This window comes from Microcaecilia unicolor, chromosome 3 (genome assembly GCF_901765095.1).
Source record: "Microcaecilia unicolor chromosome 3, aMicUni1.1, whole genome shotgun sequence".
Lineage (NCBI taxonomy): Eukaryota > Metazoa > Chordata > Amphibia > Gymnophiona > Siphonopidae > Microcaecilia > Microcaecilia unicolor.
In genome coordinates, this window is record NC_044033.1 from 462,383,287 (window position 1) to 462,404,295 (window position 21,009).

A 21,009-nucleotide genomic window follows, 5' to 3' on the forward strand; every position below is an offset into this window, starting at 1 on the left:
GGCAGGCAAGCTATAGAAAAGAATCATTCAAGCTATGGCTCACGTATAATAAGTTCTACTAATTGCTATCTAAGGTTATATATTCACATGTATATATTTAAAAATATGAGCGAAGGTTTCTCGTTACATGATCTATTAGGTACAATCAGTACAGGGAATGTTTCTGACCTTTTTAGTTTATTCTACATTACAGCCAGAACGCACACAATGTCTCTCCCTGGAATGAAATATTGGCTGTGTGCAAAGCAAAATTAACATATCTTTTCTAAATTCTTTACAACATTAAACACATGAGTATTGTCTATTAAAGTGCAACATTAAACACTGCTAAAGCAGATAAATATGGTAACCTTTTACCACACTCATTACCCATAAAAGGTTTCTCTCTGAAAAATAAAAGGTTTCTCTCTGAAAGGTAGTTCATGGCACTATACCATGACTCTGTTTTTTTTTAATTTGGTCAATGATTAAGTAAATATTATTGCATAGGAATGATAGGAATAATTGTTTTGTGTGTAATAGTAGCCTAGGAAATTATTATAATTGCATACATATGTCTTTCTTGTTTCTAATGAAACAGTAGTATAATAGCTCCACATTTACACTCTTGCTTATCACTGCTGTGAATACCTCAGTTAGCCTCTGAAATAGAGAATATAGGGAAACATTCACAGTGTTAGGAAACATTCATAGAATATTTTTCCTTGGAATGTCAAATGCTGAAAATATGACTGAATAGATTGTTCCACCCCATTGCGGTGGTAAATTGGTCAATTGCGCACTCTCATGCTATTGATTTTGGCTAGCATACTGGGTAAGATATCCTGTGGCACAAACTTGGGAGCAGCCTATGCCCCTGAGCAGGTGACACAAACAGAGGTGGTCTCTGGAAATAGAGCAAAATGACGCTTGTGTGGCTGAAGTCATATAAGGTGTACTTGCAATCCTATTTTAAACCAGAGCAAAGCCATACTCTGCCACCTGACTGAACGGAAGCCTAATGAAACTGACCACAGAAAACTTAACCCTAGCTACCTAAATGTAAGCCATGAGTAAACAAAAGTAATATGATGAGTCTTTTTGTTTATAACAGTCATATTCCAGCTAAGGACATATTCCAAGATTCATAGTGATGTGACATAGTAGATGACGGCAGGAAAATACCTGCACGGCCCAGTCTGTTCAATGTCCATTATTAAAAGATTCACCTCTTCCAGTACACATGCCCATGTAAACAGTTCAGTACCTTTGCTATTATGCTACTGTACTAGATTAGAGTTGTTTTTTTTAAATTTTAGCTTTTATAGTTCATTTTATGGCTCCTCATTCCAATATATTAAAAATTTATTTTCACTCGGAGCCAAGAGAGGGAATGTAATGGTATCAGTTTATTACTGAAATATGTAGCATGTTTGCTGGACTATATATACACCAATATATTTGTGTATCTTTTGAAGATATATGTTTGTGCAGCTTTTGGAGAATAGTTTCATTTCAAGCCTCTCTCTCTCCATTCCTTTTTCTGGGAGCTTCTGAGAGCAGGAATAAGTTAACTACAAACACTTAACAAACACAAAAGAGCTTCCTCTGCCCTCCCACCTAACAAAAGATGGACTAAGGTGGACACCTGAATACTCAGAGGAAGCATAAACAGGACATTTGCTTGTCAAAGGTATACCTCCCATCAGCTTCCAGACATGTGCAGAAAGGAAGGACTTGTAATGTGTATCTGCCCCAGAGACTGAACAGGACATCAAAAGACATTTGCCAGCAAAGTCCAGACTGTAAGTCTCGTGATGTCATAAGACATGGGACCAACTCAGGGGTCGTGTGCAGACCTGAGACTACATTAACCATAATGCCTTGCAAAATATCCAAGACATGCACACACCATGCTTCTCTGCTAACATTATAAAAGGCCTGGAAACAGCCCAGCTCGTTCTCTTGGAACCTGCTCCTCTTGGGACCTGCCTCCTCTTGGGACCTGCCTCCTCTGGAAACCTGCCTCTCTTGGAACCTGCCTCCTCTTGGAACCTGCCTCCTCTTGGGACCTGCCTCCTCTGGAAACCTGCCTCTCTTGGAAACTGCTGCTCTCTTTGGGGTCTGCTGAGGCCTTGCTCCTGAAACATGTGCTCATCAATCAGCTGGACCACAGCATGCTTGTAACAAGGACTTGTAAGTTGATCTAGCTGCTACTTTGTTCTATTTTTATGCACAGATTACCTGTAAAGATTCCTCTTAATACCTACCTCTCGTGTGCAATTGTATATTAAATCAATCTTTTTGAAGCTAAAAATATGGTCTCTTTGTGTTCTGAATATATATATACTTAATATATTTAATTTATTGCAATTATCACCTTTGGTGATTGGTGGAGAAATTAATATCCTAAAACTTATAAATACAGCGCTTGCTCTTAAATTATAAACAGTAGCGAGTTGCTCTCGAGCTATTTTCCCCAAAATAACTCATTTCTTCCAACATATTAATTGCTGGAGAAGTGGGTAGAATTTCTTGTAACATATTAATTCGTGGAGAATGTGGGCAGCAAGTCTAACACTCCTACCAGTACTCAACCCGAGCTTATAGGCAGTCCATTAGTTAATAATTAACCACTCAAATGCAAGTTTCGCCTTCTTCCTCAGGGTCCGCGGGATAACCGACATGGAAGCGAGTACAGCAGACTTTGAAATACAGTCGGTTGTCCCGCGGACACTGAGGAAGAAGGCGAAACTTGGGCCGAAGTCGGGCCACGGATGGGGTTTATAAGACTGTACACAAATAGAAGACTGCTCACGAAATTTCACGGCAGCAAGCTAAGTAACCCCTAAGACTTTTTCTTTTGAATTTGGCAAAAGCCGTATGGGAGGGTCACTTAGTAGAAGTTTTTGAGCCTGTGATGAACGGGCAGTGCTCCCTAAAGTTGAATAACACAAGGACTATTTGCTCGGTTTGAGGCTTTTCATCTATTTAAGAAATAAATCACACAAGACACAACATTGGAAATAGGAGTCACATGCATTTGAGTGTGTAATTTCAAGGTCATTTTGTGGACTTAATTGGCAAGGGCATAATAACTAGATTAGGTAATATCATCTGCCTCTTCTCACAAACCCCTGAAAAACAAATCAAGCAAACAACGACAACAAAAAGAGTAAAGGAGACCTAACAGAAAGACCAAAGCAGAAAAATATTTTGAGGCATGAAGGTTGCACTAGTGCTTTACATGCTCTCTGTTCTTGATTGAAATGTTGTAAAATTATCTTTTTGTTTACAGCACTATTGTTATTTTTCAAATTGTGAGCCTGTTTCTAATAATCTTGCCTGGTTTATAATGTCAATGTGCTTACCCGGAGTTCTTCCTGTTGTTGTTTTAATGTTTCATATTCAAGAGCTGGAGCTGGAAGCTGTGAGATAACAGTTTCTGTTGTAGTTAGCCATGGCCACAGCTCCTCATAGGTCTCCCAAAACTGGCTGACCAGGGACTGAGCACGCTCCAGCTGCAGATTCCGCTCAGAGTTGATGTGGCATACCAGATCATACTTCTTCATGAGCTCTTCAAGCTTTTCCTGAAGAAATCATAATTTCAGAAAACCAACATGTTAGTTTTATTAGCCAAGCAGTTTCCTATTAGCATTTAGCTTCAGCACTACTACTACTACTACTACTACTACTACTACTTAACATTTCTAGAGCGCTACTCACAATCCAACCAGGTTTTCAGGAAATCCCCAATGAATATACATACGATTTATTTGCATGCACTGCCTTCATTGTATACAAATAAATCTCATGCATATTTATTGTGGAAATCCAGAAAACCCGACCTGGTGAGGACCAAGGTTGGACACTCCTGCTTTAGATCAACCAATGCATACAGCTTGAATCTGGCCATTATTGAAGTCTGTAAATAGCTGCCTATAGTTAGGCAGCAAATCGACTAGTAAATTCTGGAACTGTAGTCATTTATACGCATATGTGAAAACACACATGCATAACAATAATCCAGCTGAATGCTAAAGTACATGCATATTTTTGACAGCGCATACTTTGCAGGTGGGCATTTATATGGGCAGAGTCTGGACAAGGCACACTCTTACACATGTAACTTATAGTTATGAGCAAATTTCCCAAATCCACGCAAAAGCACTTAAACTAGCCCCATGGCTGGTGTAAATGTTCATGACTAAACACATATACACATATACAGTGCACTCCATTTAAGTGCACGTCGGATAAGCGCATACTCTGTTTAACTGCATGCTGTACTTCGGGCCCGTTTTTTGCGCCATCAATTTCTATGGGGACAAACTTCGGTTTAGCGCACCACTGATAAGTGCAAGATTCGCTTATATGCATGGTTTAAGACCACTCCTCTGCAGGAAAGACTCCGCATAAGCATGCACACGGAATATGGAAGCCGAATGGCGCGTGACAACCAACGAGATTTCAAATTTACCGCCCTTTAACTGCCACAAGCAGAATAAGTGAAAGAATGTTGTTAGAGTGTACACTGGGGTTGTCGTTGTTGCGCAACTGTAAGACTTTAACACTGGCTGAACGAATAGAAGTTCTTAAAAAATTAGAAAACAAGTCAAGCATCTATTGCTAAAGAATATGGTGTCAATCCTAGTCAAATTTCACTTATGTTGAAACAGAAAGACCAGCTTCTGGAAGACTGGCAAAACAATACAAATCCAAAATGGAAATGAAAACGGGTGGGAAAAGCTGAGGAGGTAGAAGATGCTCTTCTTTGGTGTTTTTCTCAAGTCAGGAGCAGACAGTTTCCTGTCAGTAGTCCACTGCTTATGGAGAAAGCTAATCAGCTAGCTGAAAGTCTTGGACTAACTGAATTCAAAGCCACTATTGGATGGTTGGAAAGATGGAAGGACAGGAACAACATAAAATTCAAGAAACAGGATGGTGAAAAACAAGACGCTGATGACTTTGGTGCTGAAAATTGGGTTGTTTCAGTTCATCCTACCATAAGTACATAAGTACATAAGCACTGCCACGCTGGGAAAAGACCAAAGGTCCATCAAGCCCAGCACTCCGTCTCCGACAGCAGCCAATCCAGGCCCCAAGAACCTGGCAAAATCCCAAAATTTAATAACGATCAATGGACTTTTCCTTCAGGAATCTGTCCAGACCCCCTTTAAACACAGCAAGTTTGTATATCATGACATTTTCAATGCTGACAAAAACAGTCTCTACTGGCGAGCGATTCCTGATAGAACACTTGCATTCAAACATGCCGAAAATACAAGAGGTGAAACGTCGAAGGACCAACTGACGATCCTCCTTTGCTGCAATAAGGATGGGAGTGAGAAGTTGGAACCACTTGTCACTGAAAAGAGCAAACATCCCCGTTGCTTCAAGAAAGTTAAAAAAGCTACCGCAAATTCATGGATGACTGGGGAAATTTGGAAGCAGTAGCTAAAGAAGTTAGACACTAGAATGTGGGCACAAAAGTGTCAGATTTTGTTGCTTTGTGATAATTGTGCTGCACACAGTGATGATGTCAGGCTGTCTAACGTCAAGGTGGTCTTCCTGCCACCACACACTACCTCTCTGATCCAACCTATGGATCAGGGCATAATAGCCAATTTCAAACAACATTATCGGACTCTTGTGCTACGTTGTCTGATGAGACTTATGGATGACCAGACTGGCAAGGATAAACGTGCTGTTGAACTGGCTCGTAATCTATCACTGTTGGATTCCCTACATATGCAGAAAGAAGCCTGGAATCATGTTACACAGGCAACCATTGTGAACTGCTACAAGCGGGCAAGCTTTGTTAGGGATGTGGAGAGGGACGAAACAGATGCAGCTGTTGCAAACGCGTCAGATGAACAGGCTCTTGACATCCCAGCCAGTGTTACTGAAGAAGAGTTTCATCACTACGTAGCTGTTGATTACAATCTACAAACAGCTGATGACAGCACTGATGTCCAGCTATGTGCCTACACGCAGGCAACGGCTGATGATGAAACAGATGATGAAATGAGCAGCGAGGCACATGCTGACGAAATTCAACAACCTCCTGTCACTTTTGCAAGAGCGCTGGAGAGTCTCAACACTGTGCAGGCCTATCTGGAGGGCACTGGATGTCAGTGCTATGACAGTTTTTACCGTCTGGCAGATGTAGTCTATGAAACTCACAGACACAAGAGTGTAAAGAGGACTATGACTGATTACTTCAAGTAAGCCTAACGTCAATTAACAGAGACTGTATACTGTATGTATAATAAACAGTACTGTACATATGTTTATCAGATGTCAAGCTTATTTGGGTCACAACAGTTAAATGCACGTTCCGGTTAACTGCATATATTTCTTTGGTCCCAGACCCTTGCACTTAAGCGGATTGTACTGTATTGTACAAAATTCTCCAGATTTGTGTGTAGAATTAAAATGGTTTTGCACATAATTCTGTTAAGAGTAATATCTAATACATATATAAAATATCTTCTGTAAATTGTTTTGTCATAGAATTTGCGCAAACTTGTAATAATGTGAATGTAAAACACATATGGGTATATATGCCAGTATTCAGGTCATTTGCGCACATTATTGGTGGTGCCAAATATTAGTATCTTCATAAGTACCTAAGTATTGCCATACTGGGAAAGACCGAAGGTCCATCAAGCCCAGCATCCTGCTTCTAACAGTGGCCAATCCAGATTACAAGTACCTGGCAAGATCCCAAAACAGTACAATACATTTTATGCTGCTTATCTTAGAAATAAGCAATGGATTTTCCACAAGTCCATTTTAATAACAGCTTAGATCTAAGATCGACCTAAATGTGAAGATTTGGGCGTCCCTGACTATTATCGAAACGAAAGATGGCCGCCCATCTTGTTTTGATAATACGGGTTTCCCCGCCCCTTCGCGGGGACGTCCTGCGAAGGATGCCCTCAGGAAAACTTGGGCGCCCCGTTCGATTATGCCCCTCTTTGCCTCCAATACAGTCTTTTTTCAAAGTCCCTCTTTGCCTTCCTCATAAACGCTTTGCATTTGACATGCCATTCTTTATGCTGTTTCTTATTATTTTCAGTCAGATCCTTCTTCCATTTTCTGAAGTATTTTTGTTTAGGTCTAATAGCTTCCTTTACCTCGCTTTTTAACCATACTGGCTGTCGTTTGGTTTTTCTTCCTCCTTTTTTACAATACACGGAATATATTTTGCCTTGGCTTCCAAGATGGTATTTTTGAACAGCATCCATGCATGATATAAATTTTTGACTTTCGCAGCTGCTCCTGTTTTTTTTTTTTACCATTCTTCTCATTTTATCATAATCTCCTTTTTGAAAGTTTATTGCTAACGTATTGGATTTCCTATGTGTACTTACTCCAAAGCCGATATCAAATCTGATCATATTATGATCACTGTTATGAAGTGGCCCCAGTACCATTATCTCCTGCAACAGATCATGCGCTCCACTAAGGACAAGGTCTAGAATTTTTCCTCTTCTTCTTGGCTCCTGTACCAGCTGCTCCATAAAGAAGTCCTTGATTTCATGAAGGAATTTTACCTCCCTAGCATTCCCATGATGTTACATTTACCCAATCAATATCTGGGTAATTGAAATCACCCATTATTGTTGTGTAGCCCAGTTTACTAGGCTCCTGAATTTCTGATAACATTTCTACATCTGTGTGTTCATCCTGACCAGGTGGACAGTAGTACACTCCTATCACTATCCCTTTCCCCTTTACACATGGAATTTCAATCCATAGGGATTCCAAGATGTGTTTTGTTTTCCGTAGAATTTTCAATCTATTTGATTCAAGGCCCTCCTTAACATACAATGCTACCCCTCCACCAATTTGATCCACCTTATCACAATATAATTTGTACCCTGGTATGATAGTGTCCCACTGGTTATCCTCCTTCCACCAGATCTCAGAGATGCCTATTATATCTAATTCTTTATAGAATTATCCCCTTTGAAGGCAATTCTATAAAAGGGTGCCACCATTTAGGTGTCATAAGAATATGTAATACATCATCTGCATGCCTAAATATAGATAATAACATTTATGGCTCTATGGCTCACATCAGGGGCAGACAGACAGAGATCTAGGCCCCTGGACAAAAAGGGTTATAGGTCCCTAACCACCTATCAAAAGTGATTAAATTAGATAGGCCCTAAGGGAGAGTAGGCTCCTTGCTGTTGTGGGCTCTTAGGCACTGCTCTATTGTCCCAACGATCAGTCCACCCCTAGCTCACATAAACGTTAGAACCCTAGAGATGTGACACTTGATGCATGTAAGTTAGAGTATTTTGTAAGATGCCCATGTAACTGTCAGCACTGCCTCTGGTGTACCTGTGCTCCTCCCCTACAAACACCCCTCTAACAGTTATGTGCTAGAGTTCATAATTACAGAATCACGGTTAGGTGCACAGCTACCATTTGTGTGGGCAAGTGTGCTCGTAGCCACGTGGATGGAAGTATTCCATAAATTTACATGCAACAGGTGCATATATTTAAGTGACCTATTATAGAATGAGGGGGTTTATGTCTAAGGTAAATATTTTTAGAAATACATTCAATTTTGCTGAATAGTCACAAAACTATTTGGGAAATGTAAAGTTAATATTTTGCACATTATTAGGCTTGAGTTTTGAGCAGCCATGTAATTATCCTCATTAAAATACCATTTTATTATTCTTTTGCACAATTTTTCTTTTTTAGTGAAAGTCATTGAAAGCTATTGCATATTTTTAATAAACAGAGTTGCTAAAAAAGAATAAATTAGATGTTTTCCTACACATCATCATACTAACACAGCAGCCACAGAAATTAGTTCCCATAGTATCAATCCTGTGAAAAATCTGCATCTAACAGCTGGCTTATGATCTAACTACAACGTAAACAAAATTATAACCAGACCATGTATTGAAATGTAGCTTTTGGCAAAACTATTAATGCACAGTTATGGAACAAGGCACTTGTGGTTATTATGCCTTCCATGAAATGTAGAACTGCTAAAACAAAAATTAAAAATAAAATACCTATTTATTCTACAAGATAAAAAGCTAGATTTATTAACATGCACTAAAGCTTTAGTGCACGCTAACTGCATTAATATAAGCCATCAGTAAATAAGCCTCATTGCATATAATAATAAATGCAGTTAATAGTATGTATTAATGCACATTAGCTAACATGTAAGTGAATATTAATATATCTAGCTCAAACACTTGGGAGATCATTTTAGAAAACATCTGTGGCTTCTACATGTACAAATAGTAGCTTTTACACATGTAAATGCCAAGATGTGTAAATTGTGATTTTAGAAAACTAGTATGTGCAAAAGCTGTGGTATACATAGGGCTAAATTCAAGAAAGGTCGTCTAACGTTAGGCACCTAAACTTTTGAGCACTAAGGTCCTTATTCTATAAAGGTTATGCTCCTAAATTTATGCTCCTAATTTAGGAGCGTAAATTATGCTCATAAATTTTAGGAGCACCTAAACATTTGTGCACTAAGGTCCTTATTCTATAAAGGTTATGCTCCTAAATTTATGCTCCTAATTTAAGTTCCAAAATAGATTATGCTAATTTAGGAGCGTAAATTATGCTCATAAATTTGGAGCATAAATTTGGGAGCATATCCTTTATAGAATAAGGCCCTAAGCATAAATTCTATGATGAAAATTCCATGTAAAATTACCATTATTAAATACTAGCAAGTTCATATTGGCGTGCATAACTTTAGGCACAAGCATTTAACACAGTGCCAATTACTGCTCGTTAACATCAATTATGAGCTCATTTTGAAAACTTTTTATTTAAGAAATTTTTTTGTTAGGTAAAGGTTCTTTTTTTAGGATTATACCCATGTGGTCGATTTTTAAAGTTATTCTGTAATTCTCTGGGGATTGTCCGGAACTCTCGTATACTGTGATCCACATGGAACTTGATGACTGTTGCAGAATGTAAGACTATTTGTATTATATTGTATTAATTTTCATGAGCAACTGACCTTATTCTATAACTTCCATGTGCAACTTTGAGGGCTAGGCATAAAGTTGGGTACACACATTTATAGAATTTGGGGGGATAAAGGGCAATTCTATAAGCTAAGTGGCCATTGCTCACATAAATGTCTAAAATACTAGCACTAAACCATGTGTACACACACCAGTGAAAGTGCCAGCAGGGTGAATAAGCGCTATTCTGCAAATACTTGTGTAAATTACAGAGTGCATATCTGAAAGGGGGGGTCACACACATGGGCAAGACAGAGGAGGGACTTCCACTTACATGCATAACTTAAAGAATACTGCAAGCTATTCACAATCCTGCTGCATTTATGCACCTGGACTTATGTCAACTCTATTGCTGGTATAACTGCAGGTGCCTAAATGTTAAGACACGTCAATACTGGTTTACACTAATACACTATAACGGGATCTGGGTGTCCAGGATCAATTAGGATTCTATTATGTGGCCTTGGGGTACCAAAATGGAGGCACCCAGTTGTAGAATTATCAAGATTGTTTTCTTTTAAGGGAAACGATATGGGACTTGATATACTGCCTTTCTGTGGTTACAATCAAAGCAGTTCATCTAATATAATAATTTGCTACTCCAACGTTCCAATGAGGCTACCTGCATTCGTAACCATCTCCTGACGTCACTCTCCCACAGTAGAAGCCTGTGTGCCTGATGTCAGGAGATGTTACTGTGGTCGCCTCTGTCTCGCTATTTTCGGACTTTGCATCACTGCAGGTCTCCTCCGCAACCCCATGTCCCTCTCGGTGCCGGTCGTTCCATCTTCACTTAGCAAGTCAGGGTTACGGCGCCCGCCAGCAGCAGTAAAAGGCGTGCAGCCTAGGCCCTTTTCTCTCTCTCAGCTGTGGTCCCGCCCTTGCGGAAACAGGAAATGAGGGTGGGACCACAGCTGAGAGAGAGAAAAGGGCCGAGCCTGCATGCCTTTTACCGCTGCTGGCAGCCGCCGTAACCCCAACGAGGTAAGTCCAGATGACTTTCAAACTTGGGGAGGGAGAAGGGAGGAGACGACCCTGGAACTCGGAGGGAGGGGACGACCCTGAAACTTGGAGGGAGCAGGGCCGTGCCTAGGGTCTCTGGCGCCCCCCTGCAGACTATCAGTTGGCGCCCCCCCCCCCCCTATGAAAATGATCAGGCCCCCCCCCCCCCCCGGTGAAAATGATCGCTCACCACTTGCTACACTGACAGGAATTGTCAGCAATATTCTTAGAAACAAATTGCTACACATTGCAAATTAAGATAGCAGATGTAAATTCTCAAAGTGGACATATTCCAAACGCTAAAATGAAAATAAAATGATTTTTTTCTACCTTTGTTGTCTGGTGACTTTCTTTTTTCAATCATGCTGGCCCAGTATCTGAGTCTGCTGCTATCTGTCCTCTTAACTCCATTTCCAGGGCTTCCTTTCCATTTATTTCTTTACTTTCCTCCTTTCTTCTTCATTTCTTGCTCTATATCCATTTCCAGCAATTTCTTCTCTCTCCCTGGGTCCTGTCCTCCCATCCACGTCCATCCTTGTCCCTCTCTGCCCTTCCCTCCTCCATCCATAGCCAGCAATCCTCCTCTCTCCCCTCCCCTCCATTTCCAGCAATTTGTCCTCTCCCTGGGCCCCCATGTCCATCCTTGTCCCTCTCTGCCCTTCCCTCCTCCATCCATAGCCAGCAATCCTCCTCCCCTCCATTTCCAGCAAATTGTCCTCTCCCTGGGCACCCATGTCCATCCTTGTCCCTCTCTGCCCTTCCCTTCTCCATCCATAGCCAGCAATCCTCCTCTCTCCCCTCCCCTCCATTTCCAGCAATTTGTCCTCTCCCTGGGCCCCCATGTCCATCCTTGTCCCTCTCTGCCCTTCCCTCCTCCATCCATAGCCAGCAATCCTCCTCTCTCCCCTCCCCTCCATTTCCAGCAATTTGTCCTCTCCCTGGGCCCCCATGTCCATCCTTGTCCCTCTCTGCCCTTCCATCCACCATCCATAGCCAGCAATCCTCCTCTCTCCCCTCCCCTCCATTTCCAGCAAATTGTCCTCTCCCTGGGCCCCCATGTCCATCCTTGTCCCTCTCTGCCCTTCCCTGCTGCATCCATAGCTAGCAATTCTCCTCTCTCCCCTCCCCTTCCAGCAATTTGTCCTCTCCCTGGGCCCCGCTGCTGCCCTCCCATCCATGCCTCTCTGCCCTCTCATCCATGCCTCTCTGCTCTTTCCTCCGCGCCCTGGGGCCTTTAAATCTTTTACTTCCGGTCGCAGCAGCGTCAGTGAAAGCGGAGCGCTGCCGACGTCTCCCTTCCCTTCGCGCTCTTAGTTCCCTCAGTGTCCGCCTTCTTCTGACGTCAGAAGAAGGCGGGACACTGAGGGAACCAATGAGTGCAAGGGAAGGGAGACGTCGGCAGCGCTTTCACTGACACTGCTGCGACCAGGTAAAAGATTTAAAGGCCTCGGTGGCGCGGGGCGAGGGTAAGCCTCCAGAGGCGGGCGCCCCCCTGCGGCGCTTACCCCGCTTACCGCATCGGCACGGCCCTGGGAGGGAGGGGACGACCCTGGAACTCGGAGGGAGGGAGGACCCTGGAACTCGGAAGAAGGGAGGGGACGACCCTGGAACTTGGAGGGGGCGACCCTGGAACTCGGAGGGAGGGAGGTTCACACCATTCACTGTGGGGCCAACTGTAACTTACCTGTCTGGAGCGTAACACCATGTTCAAATTTTTAAAAATAAAAGTTTCCTAATTGGTAACACTTGAAATGCAGCTTTGTAAAATACTGCACTTATACATATAACTGTCAACATATACAGTTTTAAGTAGCTAACTGAACACTTAGGCATGTGTCACCTCTGCCATGTGACACATTGTTGCCATTGGATGTACCAGGATTTAAACATACCCTCCCACAGCCTTTTGTAAAATACCTAGGAAATTCTGTATGTCCTGGCTTGGCTGTCCCATTTTTCACATAGAGAACCATAACAAAAATGGAGCTCCATGTTTGGCACATCGTGACGTTCTTCCTTAAATCCACATTGCTACAGTCCAAAGAAAGGCATCTAACCATAGCAACCGCTACAGATCATTTGTAATCCAATGAAGAGTTTCTCCCTGGCAGTGGCGTAGCTACGGGGGGGCCACACAGGGGCCTGGGCCTCCCCAAATTGGCTTTGTGGCTGACGGTTTGGCTGGCTGGGGTCCCCAACCCCCACCAGCTAAAGTGTTTGTCCTGCGCTGGTCTCACGTTGCCTGGCGCCCTGTCCTGTTTTCAGTCGCTGTGCATGCTCGTTTTAATGAAACTGAGCATGCTTGCACAGCGACTGAAAACAGGACAGGGCGCCAGGCAATGTGACACCAGCACGGAACAAACACTTTAGGTGGCGGGGGTTGGGGACCCCTACCAGCCAAGGTACCTTCGCAGTGGTGGTAGGGGGCAAAAGCGGCAGCAGGAAGGCAGTGGCGAGGAGGCGGGAGCGGCCATGGGGGGGGGGGGGTGAAGAAGTGACGGTGGGAAGGCAGCGGCGGGGAAGTGGGCCAAAATGTGCCCCTCCCACCTTGGGCTCTGCCCCCCCCCCCCCCCCGGTCGAAGTCTGGCTACGCCCCAGCTCTCTCGTGATCGCTAGTTTTGTTAGACAAGTTATAAAATATGTGATTTCTTCTTTGGATTCCAGTAACATTATTTTTTATTTCTTTTAGATAATGCTTGTTTCCTATCTTGGATATTCCACCAACCTCTTTCTGTCTTGTTCCTATGATTAAATCTACCATAACTCAAGGGAGTGATGTCAGCGTATAAATTATAGGCTACTATAACTTGTATAAGAGTTCTTTTTTCCAGAAAAACTACAAGGAAATGACATCTCTCTGGGTATTATATCATGAATAAGTAATTGCTGGCACTACCGCATGCCTGTCTGGGATAGACTTCTCTACACTGTCTGCCATCATTCAGTAACTCACCTTCATGATCTGCTTTTCCTCTTCACTACATGTGCTCATCAGCTTATCACCAGATGCAATAAGCGCATCTATAATATCCTTGTGTCTTAATATCTCCATGGTAAATGCCTGTAACACAAAAAAAACAAAAACAATGGCACTTAGCTTTAGAGAACGAGCAAACGCACCTCTCTGAAAACTATTTTCAATACCTATTCAGAGAGACTGAAAATGAAACAATACCAATACATACTTCCAGAGTATTACATGAACAAATAAGAACCATGGAACCAGAAATTTCCTTTACCTTTTGACTTTGCAGCTGAGCAGTAGTCTGGTCTTGCTCAAGCCTAATATCACCCAGAGACATCAGTTTCTTCTCAGTTTCTGCTAACCAAGCTAATTCAGCATTAGCTGCTTGCTCAAACTGCGCAAAGCAAAACACATTGGTTGAATCATACTGCATGCTTTCCCTATGTGTTTAAGAAACTTAAAATATAAATGTTCTCTGCCATTCAGTTATATTTTTTACAAGCACTTTTCACCCAAAATGGGGTTTGACAAATGGCAGAAAAGTAACCAAAATGCATTTAATTTTACCAGATTTGGGGGGTTATTTTAGAAGACATTTGCAATTTCCACATGGAAACTCTGGAATTTGCATGTGGAAACAACATCCATTTACAAATGACAATTTTGGAAAGTGTTCAATTTATATGTGGATTTCCATAATACACAGAAATTAGAAGGGAGCATGTTGGGGTGTACTCTGAGCACGGCATGAGAAAAATCAAAAATCTACACGTGTATTCCCCATTTTATAAAGAGAATGCAATTGTAGGACCTACTATTTTGAACATGGAGATATACAGCTCTCCCTGGCATGCTTAAGCTATAAAAGTACTTATTTAGCCAGCACTGTACAAGAAGGATTGAGGAAAATATCTTCTTTAATCCCTCACTGTTTATTTCCCCTTCTAAATTATAAATAAAGATTCCGGCCCCTCTAGTTAATTGGCAGCATCCATATGTATAGCAGTGGCGTGGCCAGACAGTCAATTTTGGGTGGACCTGAGCTCAAAGTAGGTGGGCACAAAATGTTCCCTGCCCCAGTGGCGTAGCCAGACCTGACATTTTGGGTGGGCCCAGAGCTAATATGGATGGGCGCTATGTATATAGATATGAGTAGTGTTTCTTGGGATAATACAAACTAATGCCTTAGAATGCACTTGATAAGGATTTCTAAGTAGTCTGCCCAACAGCTGCCCTGCATCAACGTAAATGACATACAGTAGCTGGGCATCACCCCTTCCCTACCTCCCCCCATCCATCCCCATAGTCCGGCATCAAGCCCTTCCCTACACTACTCTACTCACCCCATCCGTCCCCGTAGCTTGACATCAGCTTTAACTTTCCCTTCCCTATCCCCCCATCCATCCCTGTAGCCGAGCATCAGCCCTTCCCTTCCCCACCATCCATTCCGTATCTAGGCATCAGCCCTACCCTACCCCCCACCCCTCCCTGTAGCCTAGAGTCAGCCATGTCCTACCCCTTAACCATCCCCCCATAGTCTGGCATCACCACTCCCCCCCCCCCCCCCCCCCCCCCCCCCCACCGAAGCACACCAGCATTAAATATAAAACTTTTGTTTTGTAATGTCCTGAGCACTGCAGAGCCCACCCCCACTTAGAAACCTGCCTACATTAAAAATAAAACTTTTCTTTTTGTTTTAACATGGATATTGCAGAAACCATCCCTACCAATATTAAATACAAAACTTTTTTTTAATTTTAACCTGGCCACTGAGCCCACCCCCACCCAGAAAGAAAGCCACTAGCATTACATTAAATATACCTTTTTCCCCCTAGGCAGTGAAAAGCCCACCCCTACCCATAAGCCCACCAGCATTACACATAATTAAAATTAAAACATTTGTTTTTACCTGGGTTTGAGTGTTGTTTCCCAAAAGACTGCAGTTATGCACACTATGCAGTCAGTGTGCACCTGGAGCAGAGCTCTAACTGTGGTGGCTCCTGTAGGTGTTTGTGGCTGCGGGGGAGTGCTGAGACGAGGCCTGAGGCTGAATTAAGAGGACCCAACTTCTTCAGTTGACACTCCAACAGGGAGACTGGCCCAGCACAGGTGCAGCATATGCATTGCGGGGGGGGGGGGGGGGGGCAAGGCAGCACAGTAGCAGGCATTTTGGTGAGAGTAGCTGCAGAACACTCGCTGCAGAACACTCAGCCGAGCCGCGAGGGCGGCAGATTTTTCTATTGGTGTGCGACGTGTGCACTGCGGGGGGCACGGGGTAGCTGGGCAGCTGATGCTGGGTTAGAGCAGCTGCAGAGCACTAGCAGCCGCATTGCGCCGTCAGTGATGATGCGCCAGTAAATTAATTGCTACCCTCGGAGCAGCAGGTCCACTTTGCGTCTGCCTTGCGTGCATTGCAGAAGAAGGAAATCACTTCGTCGTCTTCGGGCCTTCCTTCACTGTGTCCCACACGGAAGGAGGGCGGGACACAGTGATGGAAGGCCCAAAGACGACGAGGCGATTTCCTTCTTCTGCAATGCACGCAGGGCAGACGCAAAGCGCTGCCTGCCCTGCGAAATGGCTTCACAGATTTTTTTTTTAATGCCCGATTTTACGAGCGCTGACTGGGTGGGCCTGAGTTGTGATTGGGTGGGCCTGTGCCCACCCAGGCCCACCCGTAGCTACGCCCCCGCCCTGCCCTACCCTACCCCCACCTGAAAATATAAATACATTAGCTAATGAGGATCCCCAAGCTCTGACAGCTGAAGACTTTCTCTGAAGGCGGCCAGAACTCCCTTTTACCAAGTCTGGCAGGCAGCAGCAACATACCTAAGCCACTAATGCCAGCACCCTACGCATGCTTAGTTGTTGGTGGTTCAAGGATGCTGTCACCGACCGCAGAACTTACTAGAAGAGAGTTAAAGGAGGGGGCCCCCATCCAGTGGCGTAGCAAGGGCGGGGCGGTGGGGGCGGTCCGCCCCGGGTGTCATCGGGTGAGGGGGTGCTCCGCTCCCGCTGCTCCGCCTTTAAATTTTTTTTTTTTTTTCGAAACGCCGGAAAGTGGCAGGCAGCGCGCCTCGCGTCTGCCCTGCTAGTAAAGAAGATCTCGCTGACGTCGTCGTCCTTCCTACACTGAGTCCCGCCCGCCCTCGCGGTAATAGGAAGTTGCCTCAGAGGGGGGCGGGACTCAATGTGGGAAGGGCGACGACGTCAGCGAGATCTTCTTTAATAGCAGGGCAGACGCGAGGCGCGCTGCCTGCCACTTTCTGGCATTTCGAAAAAAAATTTTTTTTTAAGCAGGACAGGGTAGGAGAACGGATCTCAGGTCGGGGGGGGGGGATTCAGAGGGGAGAAGGGGATTGGGGAGGGGTGGGGCGCTCAGAGGGGTGCTTAAAGGGGGTTAGGGAGGGTGGGGGAGCTCAGAGAGGGGAGAAGGGAATTGGGGAAGGGTGGGGGAGCTCAGAGGAGTGCTTAAAGGGGATTAGGGAGGGTGGTGAGCTCAGAGAAGGGAGAAGGGGATTGGGGAAGGGTGGGGGAGCTCAGAGGGGTGCTTAAAGGGGATTAGAGAGGGGAGAAGGGGATTGGGGAAGGGTGGGGGAGCTCAGAGGGGTGCTTAAAGGGGATTAGGGAGGGTGGGGAGCTCAGAGAGGGGAGAAGGGGATTGGGGAAGCGTGGGGGAGCTCAGAGGGGTGCTTAAAGGGGATTAGGGAGGGTAGGGAGCTCAGAGAGGGAAGGGGATTGGGGAGGGGGTGGGGGAGCTCAGAGGGGTGCTTAAAGGGGAGAAGGGGATTGGGGGAAGGGGAGTGCTCAGATGGGAGAAGGGGACTGAAGCTGGAACTGGGGTCTGACAAGGGGGCAGGAGGGAAAATGGGTCCATGCCTGGGGCAGGTGGGAGAATGGGTCTGGGGCTGAAAGGGGGGGATGCAAGGCATGTGGTGGATGAAGGGGACTGGAACTGGGGGCTGAAAAGCGGGGGCAGAGAGAGAGGGGACAGATCCTGGATGGAAGGGGGGCACCTGAGGGAGGGCAGACCCTGGACGGATGGGAGAGGGAGGGCAGACGGATTGAAGGGGCAGCAAGAAAGGGCAGATGGTGGGTGGAAGGGGAGAGAGAAAGAGGGCAGACTGGGGCAAATGGTGGATGGAAGGGGCAGAGATAGAGGGCAGATGTTGATGGAAGGGGGAGAGAGAGATGGCAGACTGGGGCAGATAATGCATGGAAGGGGCAGAAGTGGATGGAAGGGGAGAGGGCAGACAGTGGATGGAAGGGGCACAGAGAGAGGGCAGACACTGGATGGCAGAGAGAGAGCGAAGACAGATGCTGGATAGAAGGAAGACAGTGAAAAGATGAGGAAAGCAGAAACCAGAGACAATGAACTGTAAATATATATTTTTATTTTTTTACTTTAGGATAAAGTAGTATTGTAGCTGTGTTAATAAATGTTTATAATAGAACATGTAAATAAGGTAATCTTTTTATTGGACTAATTTTAATACATTTTACTTTTGGAGAACAAAACCCCCTTCCTCAGGTCAGGATAGGACACTAACAGTACTATACTGAATTGACCTGAGGAAGGAGGTTTTGGCCTCTGAAAGCTAAATGTATTAGTCCAATAAAATGATATTATTTGTTTTATTTCTATTTGTTAATTTGTAAAGTGGTGATTGGTATTTGTTAGTTTTTTCAAATTTACATCTGCTGTCTTTATATTTTGCACAGTACTAGGAGACATTTTCTCTTTCTGTGGTGTTGCATTGTATGCAGAGTCTGGCATCGGGGGTTCAGTTTAATTTTTGTCTAAATAGAAAGTTTATGATTACTTATTCTATAGTGGATTAGGGTGTATCTATTTGTGAAAAAGACATGGCTTTCGGTTGGCATTGACTGTGCAGGATCGACGATCTGTACTAATCTGTCTGTTTTCGTTTTACAATAGGTGAACAGATGTTCTAGTGCTCACTGTAGTGTTTAAGATGCATTCCTTTTCCTTGTGTGACTCGTACAAATTACTGCTTATGGTATGGTACAATTGCTCTATAGGTCCTGAGTGTTTTGTATTCTCGGTATGCCTAGTACTGGATTTCGGGGGGGGGGGGGGTGGTGTTAAAAAATGACCGGCCCCGGGTGTCAACTACCCTAGCTACGCCACTGCCCCCATCCATGATCCCCTCTTCTCCCTGCCTCCCATCCGAATTCCCCATCTGCCATTACTATCACACTGACAGACCCTCACCAAATTCAGAACAAGGGATTATAAATTAGAAATAAAGCGAAAATACTTACCTGTAGAATGTATTCTCCGAGGACGGCAGGCAATATATATTCTCACATATGGATGATGTCACCCGCATCGCCCAGTGCGGAGCATTAACTAAGAGCATGCGCTACATCCCCACCATGAATGCTAGAGTGCCCTCCCGTCCGCCACTAGAATGGAGTGGAGGAGTGGCCTAGTGGTTAGGGTGGTGGATTTTGGTCCTGGGGAACTGAGTTAAATTCCCATTTCAGGCACAGGCAGCTCCTTGTGACTCTGGGCAAGTCACTTAACCCTCCATTGCCCCATGTAAGCTGCATTGAGCCTGCCATGAGTGGGAAAGCACGGGTTACAAATGTAACAAAAATAAAAAAATGCAGGAACAACAGTTTTTTTCCATCTGCTCTGAGGAGTGGATGCGTTTCTGTCACGCTCCTCACAGCGTCTGGTGCGTTCATCTTTTTGAGCAATCTGTGTCTTTCAATTTTTCAGTTTTTTCTGCATGAGATTTGTGTTTTATTAAAAAAATATATTTTGTTTTCCTTTTCCCTGACTTTTCTTTTCCGTACTCAGTAGCTTTGGCTCTGAATCAAAAGGGCTTAGTGCCCTCTTTTTTCTCTGTAGTGCTGTTTCCTTATTTTGGCACACCAGGCAACGCAGGTGACATCACCAATATATGAGAATATTAGCCTGCTTCTCCTCAAAGAAAAATATTTAGACAAAAAAAAACAGAAATATATTTCCTTTTGTACGGAACACAACACAAAGACATTTACAATGCACATTTCCCAAAGCTAACATATTCTATTTAAAATATTTAAAATAAAATGTTTTTTTTCTACCATTGTTGTTGAGACATTTTATTTTTCCATCATGTTGGTGCCAGTTTTCTTTTTCTGCTTTCCTGTCTGTTATCTGCTAATTTTCTTTCAAGTGGCTGCTGTCCATTTGTCTTTTCTCCACTCTCCTGTCTATTTCCTCACTACACGTGCTGACATATTGATCATTGCTTTTTAGCTCTTTCCTCTCTTTTTTTCTTTTCTGCCTGTCAACCCAAATTTCACCCTCTTTCTCATCCTTCTCCTTTTTATTTTTCACGAACGTATCAAATTTCCATCTTCTTCTCTCACCTACTAGCTGTCCAATTCCCCACTTCACTTCTTTCTCAGCCCTCCATTCCCATTACATTATTTCTATCCTCTCATTCATTTCCTTGCCACTCTTGGTCTCTCTCACATGGTTCCACCATCCCCAGCATCTTCTTCCCTCCACCCTTCTAGCCCAGCATCTGCTCCCCCTTTCTCCCCTACCCATCCTCATAGCCTCATCTCCCTGTCCCTTCTCTCTTACCTTCTGCCCTCTCCCCCATGGTCCAGCATTTCTCCCTCTCTTCCATTGTCTGGCATCTCTCTATCACTTCCTTCTTCTCCTGCATCCAACATCTCCCTCTTACTCCCCTCGCCACCTCCTATTTTATCTCTCCCTCCCTCTCATCTCCTCCATGTCCAACATCCCTCTCTCTCTCCCTCCCTTGTGCCCCGAGTTCAACATCTCTCTCCTTCTCCCTTTCACCATCATGCCCAATATTTATCTCTCTCTCTCTCCTCCATCCACCATCTCTCCCTCCCCTCCACCCCTATGACCAACATTTCTCCCTCTCTCGCCCTTCGCCCTCTCCATGCAGTATCTCTACCTCCCTTTCTCACCCCTCTCGACCATTTTGTTGCATCTCTCCCTTCCACCCCAAATCCAACAATTCTCCCTCTCACCTCCCCCCTCCC

At 44.2% G+C, this 21,009-nt stretch overlaps 1 protein-coding gene across 2 annotated transcripts in view; it reads right to left on the minus strand.

The window, feature by feature from the left end:
• Positions 1-21,009, minus strand: part of DST (dystonin) — a 509,263-nt gene that overhangs the window by 140,124 nt on the left and 348,130 nt on the right. For both annotated transcript variants that reach the window (XM_030198986.1, XM_030198985.1), the window contains 3 exons: positions 14,249-14,368; positions 13,963-14,070; positions 3,351-3,569 (listed from right to left, as the gene is read on the minus strand). In XM_030198986.1, the coding sequence (XP_030054846.1) occupies positions 3,351-3,569; positions 13,963-14,070; positions 14,249-14,368 (447 nt within the window). The remainder of the gene's footprint in view (positions 1-3,350; positions 3,570-13,962; positions 14,071-14,248; positions 14,369-21,009) is intronic.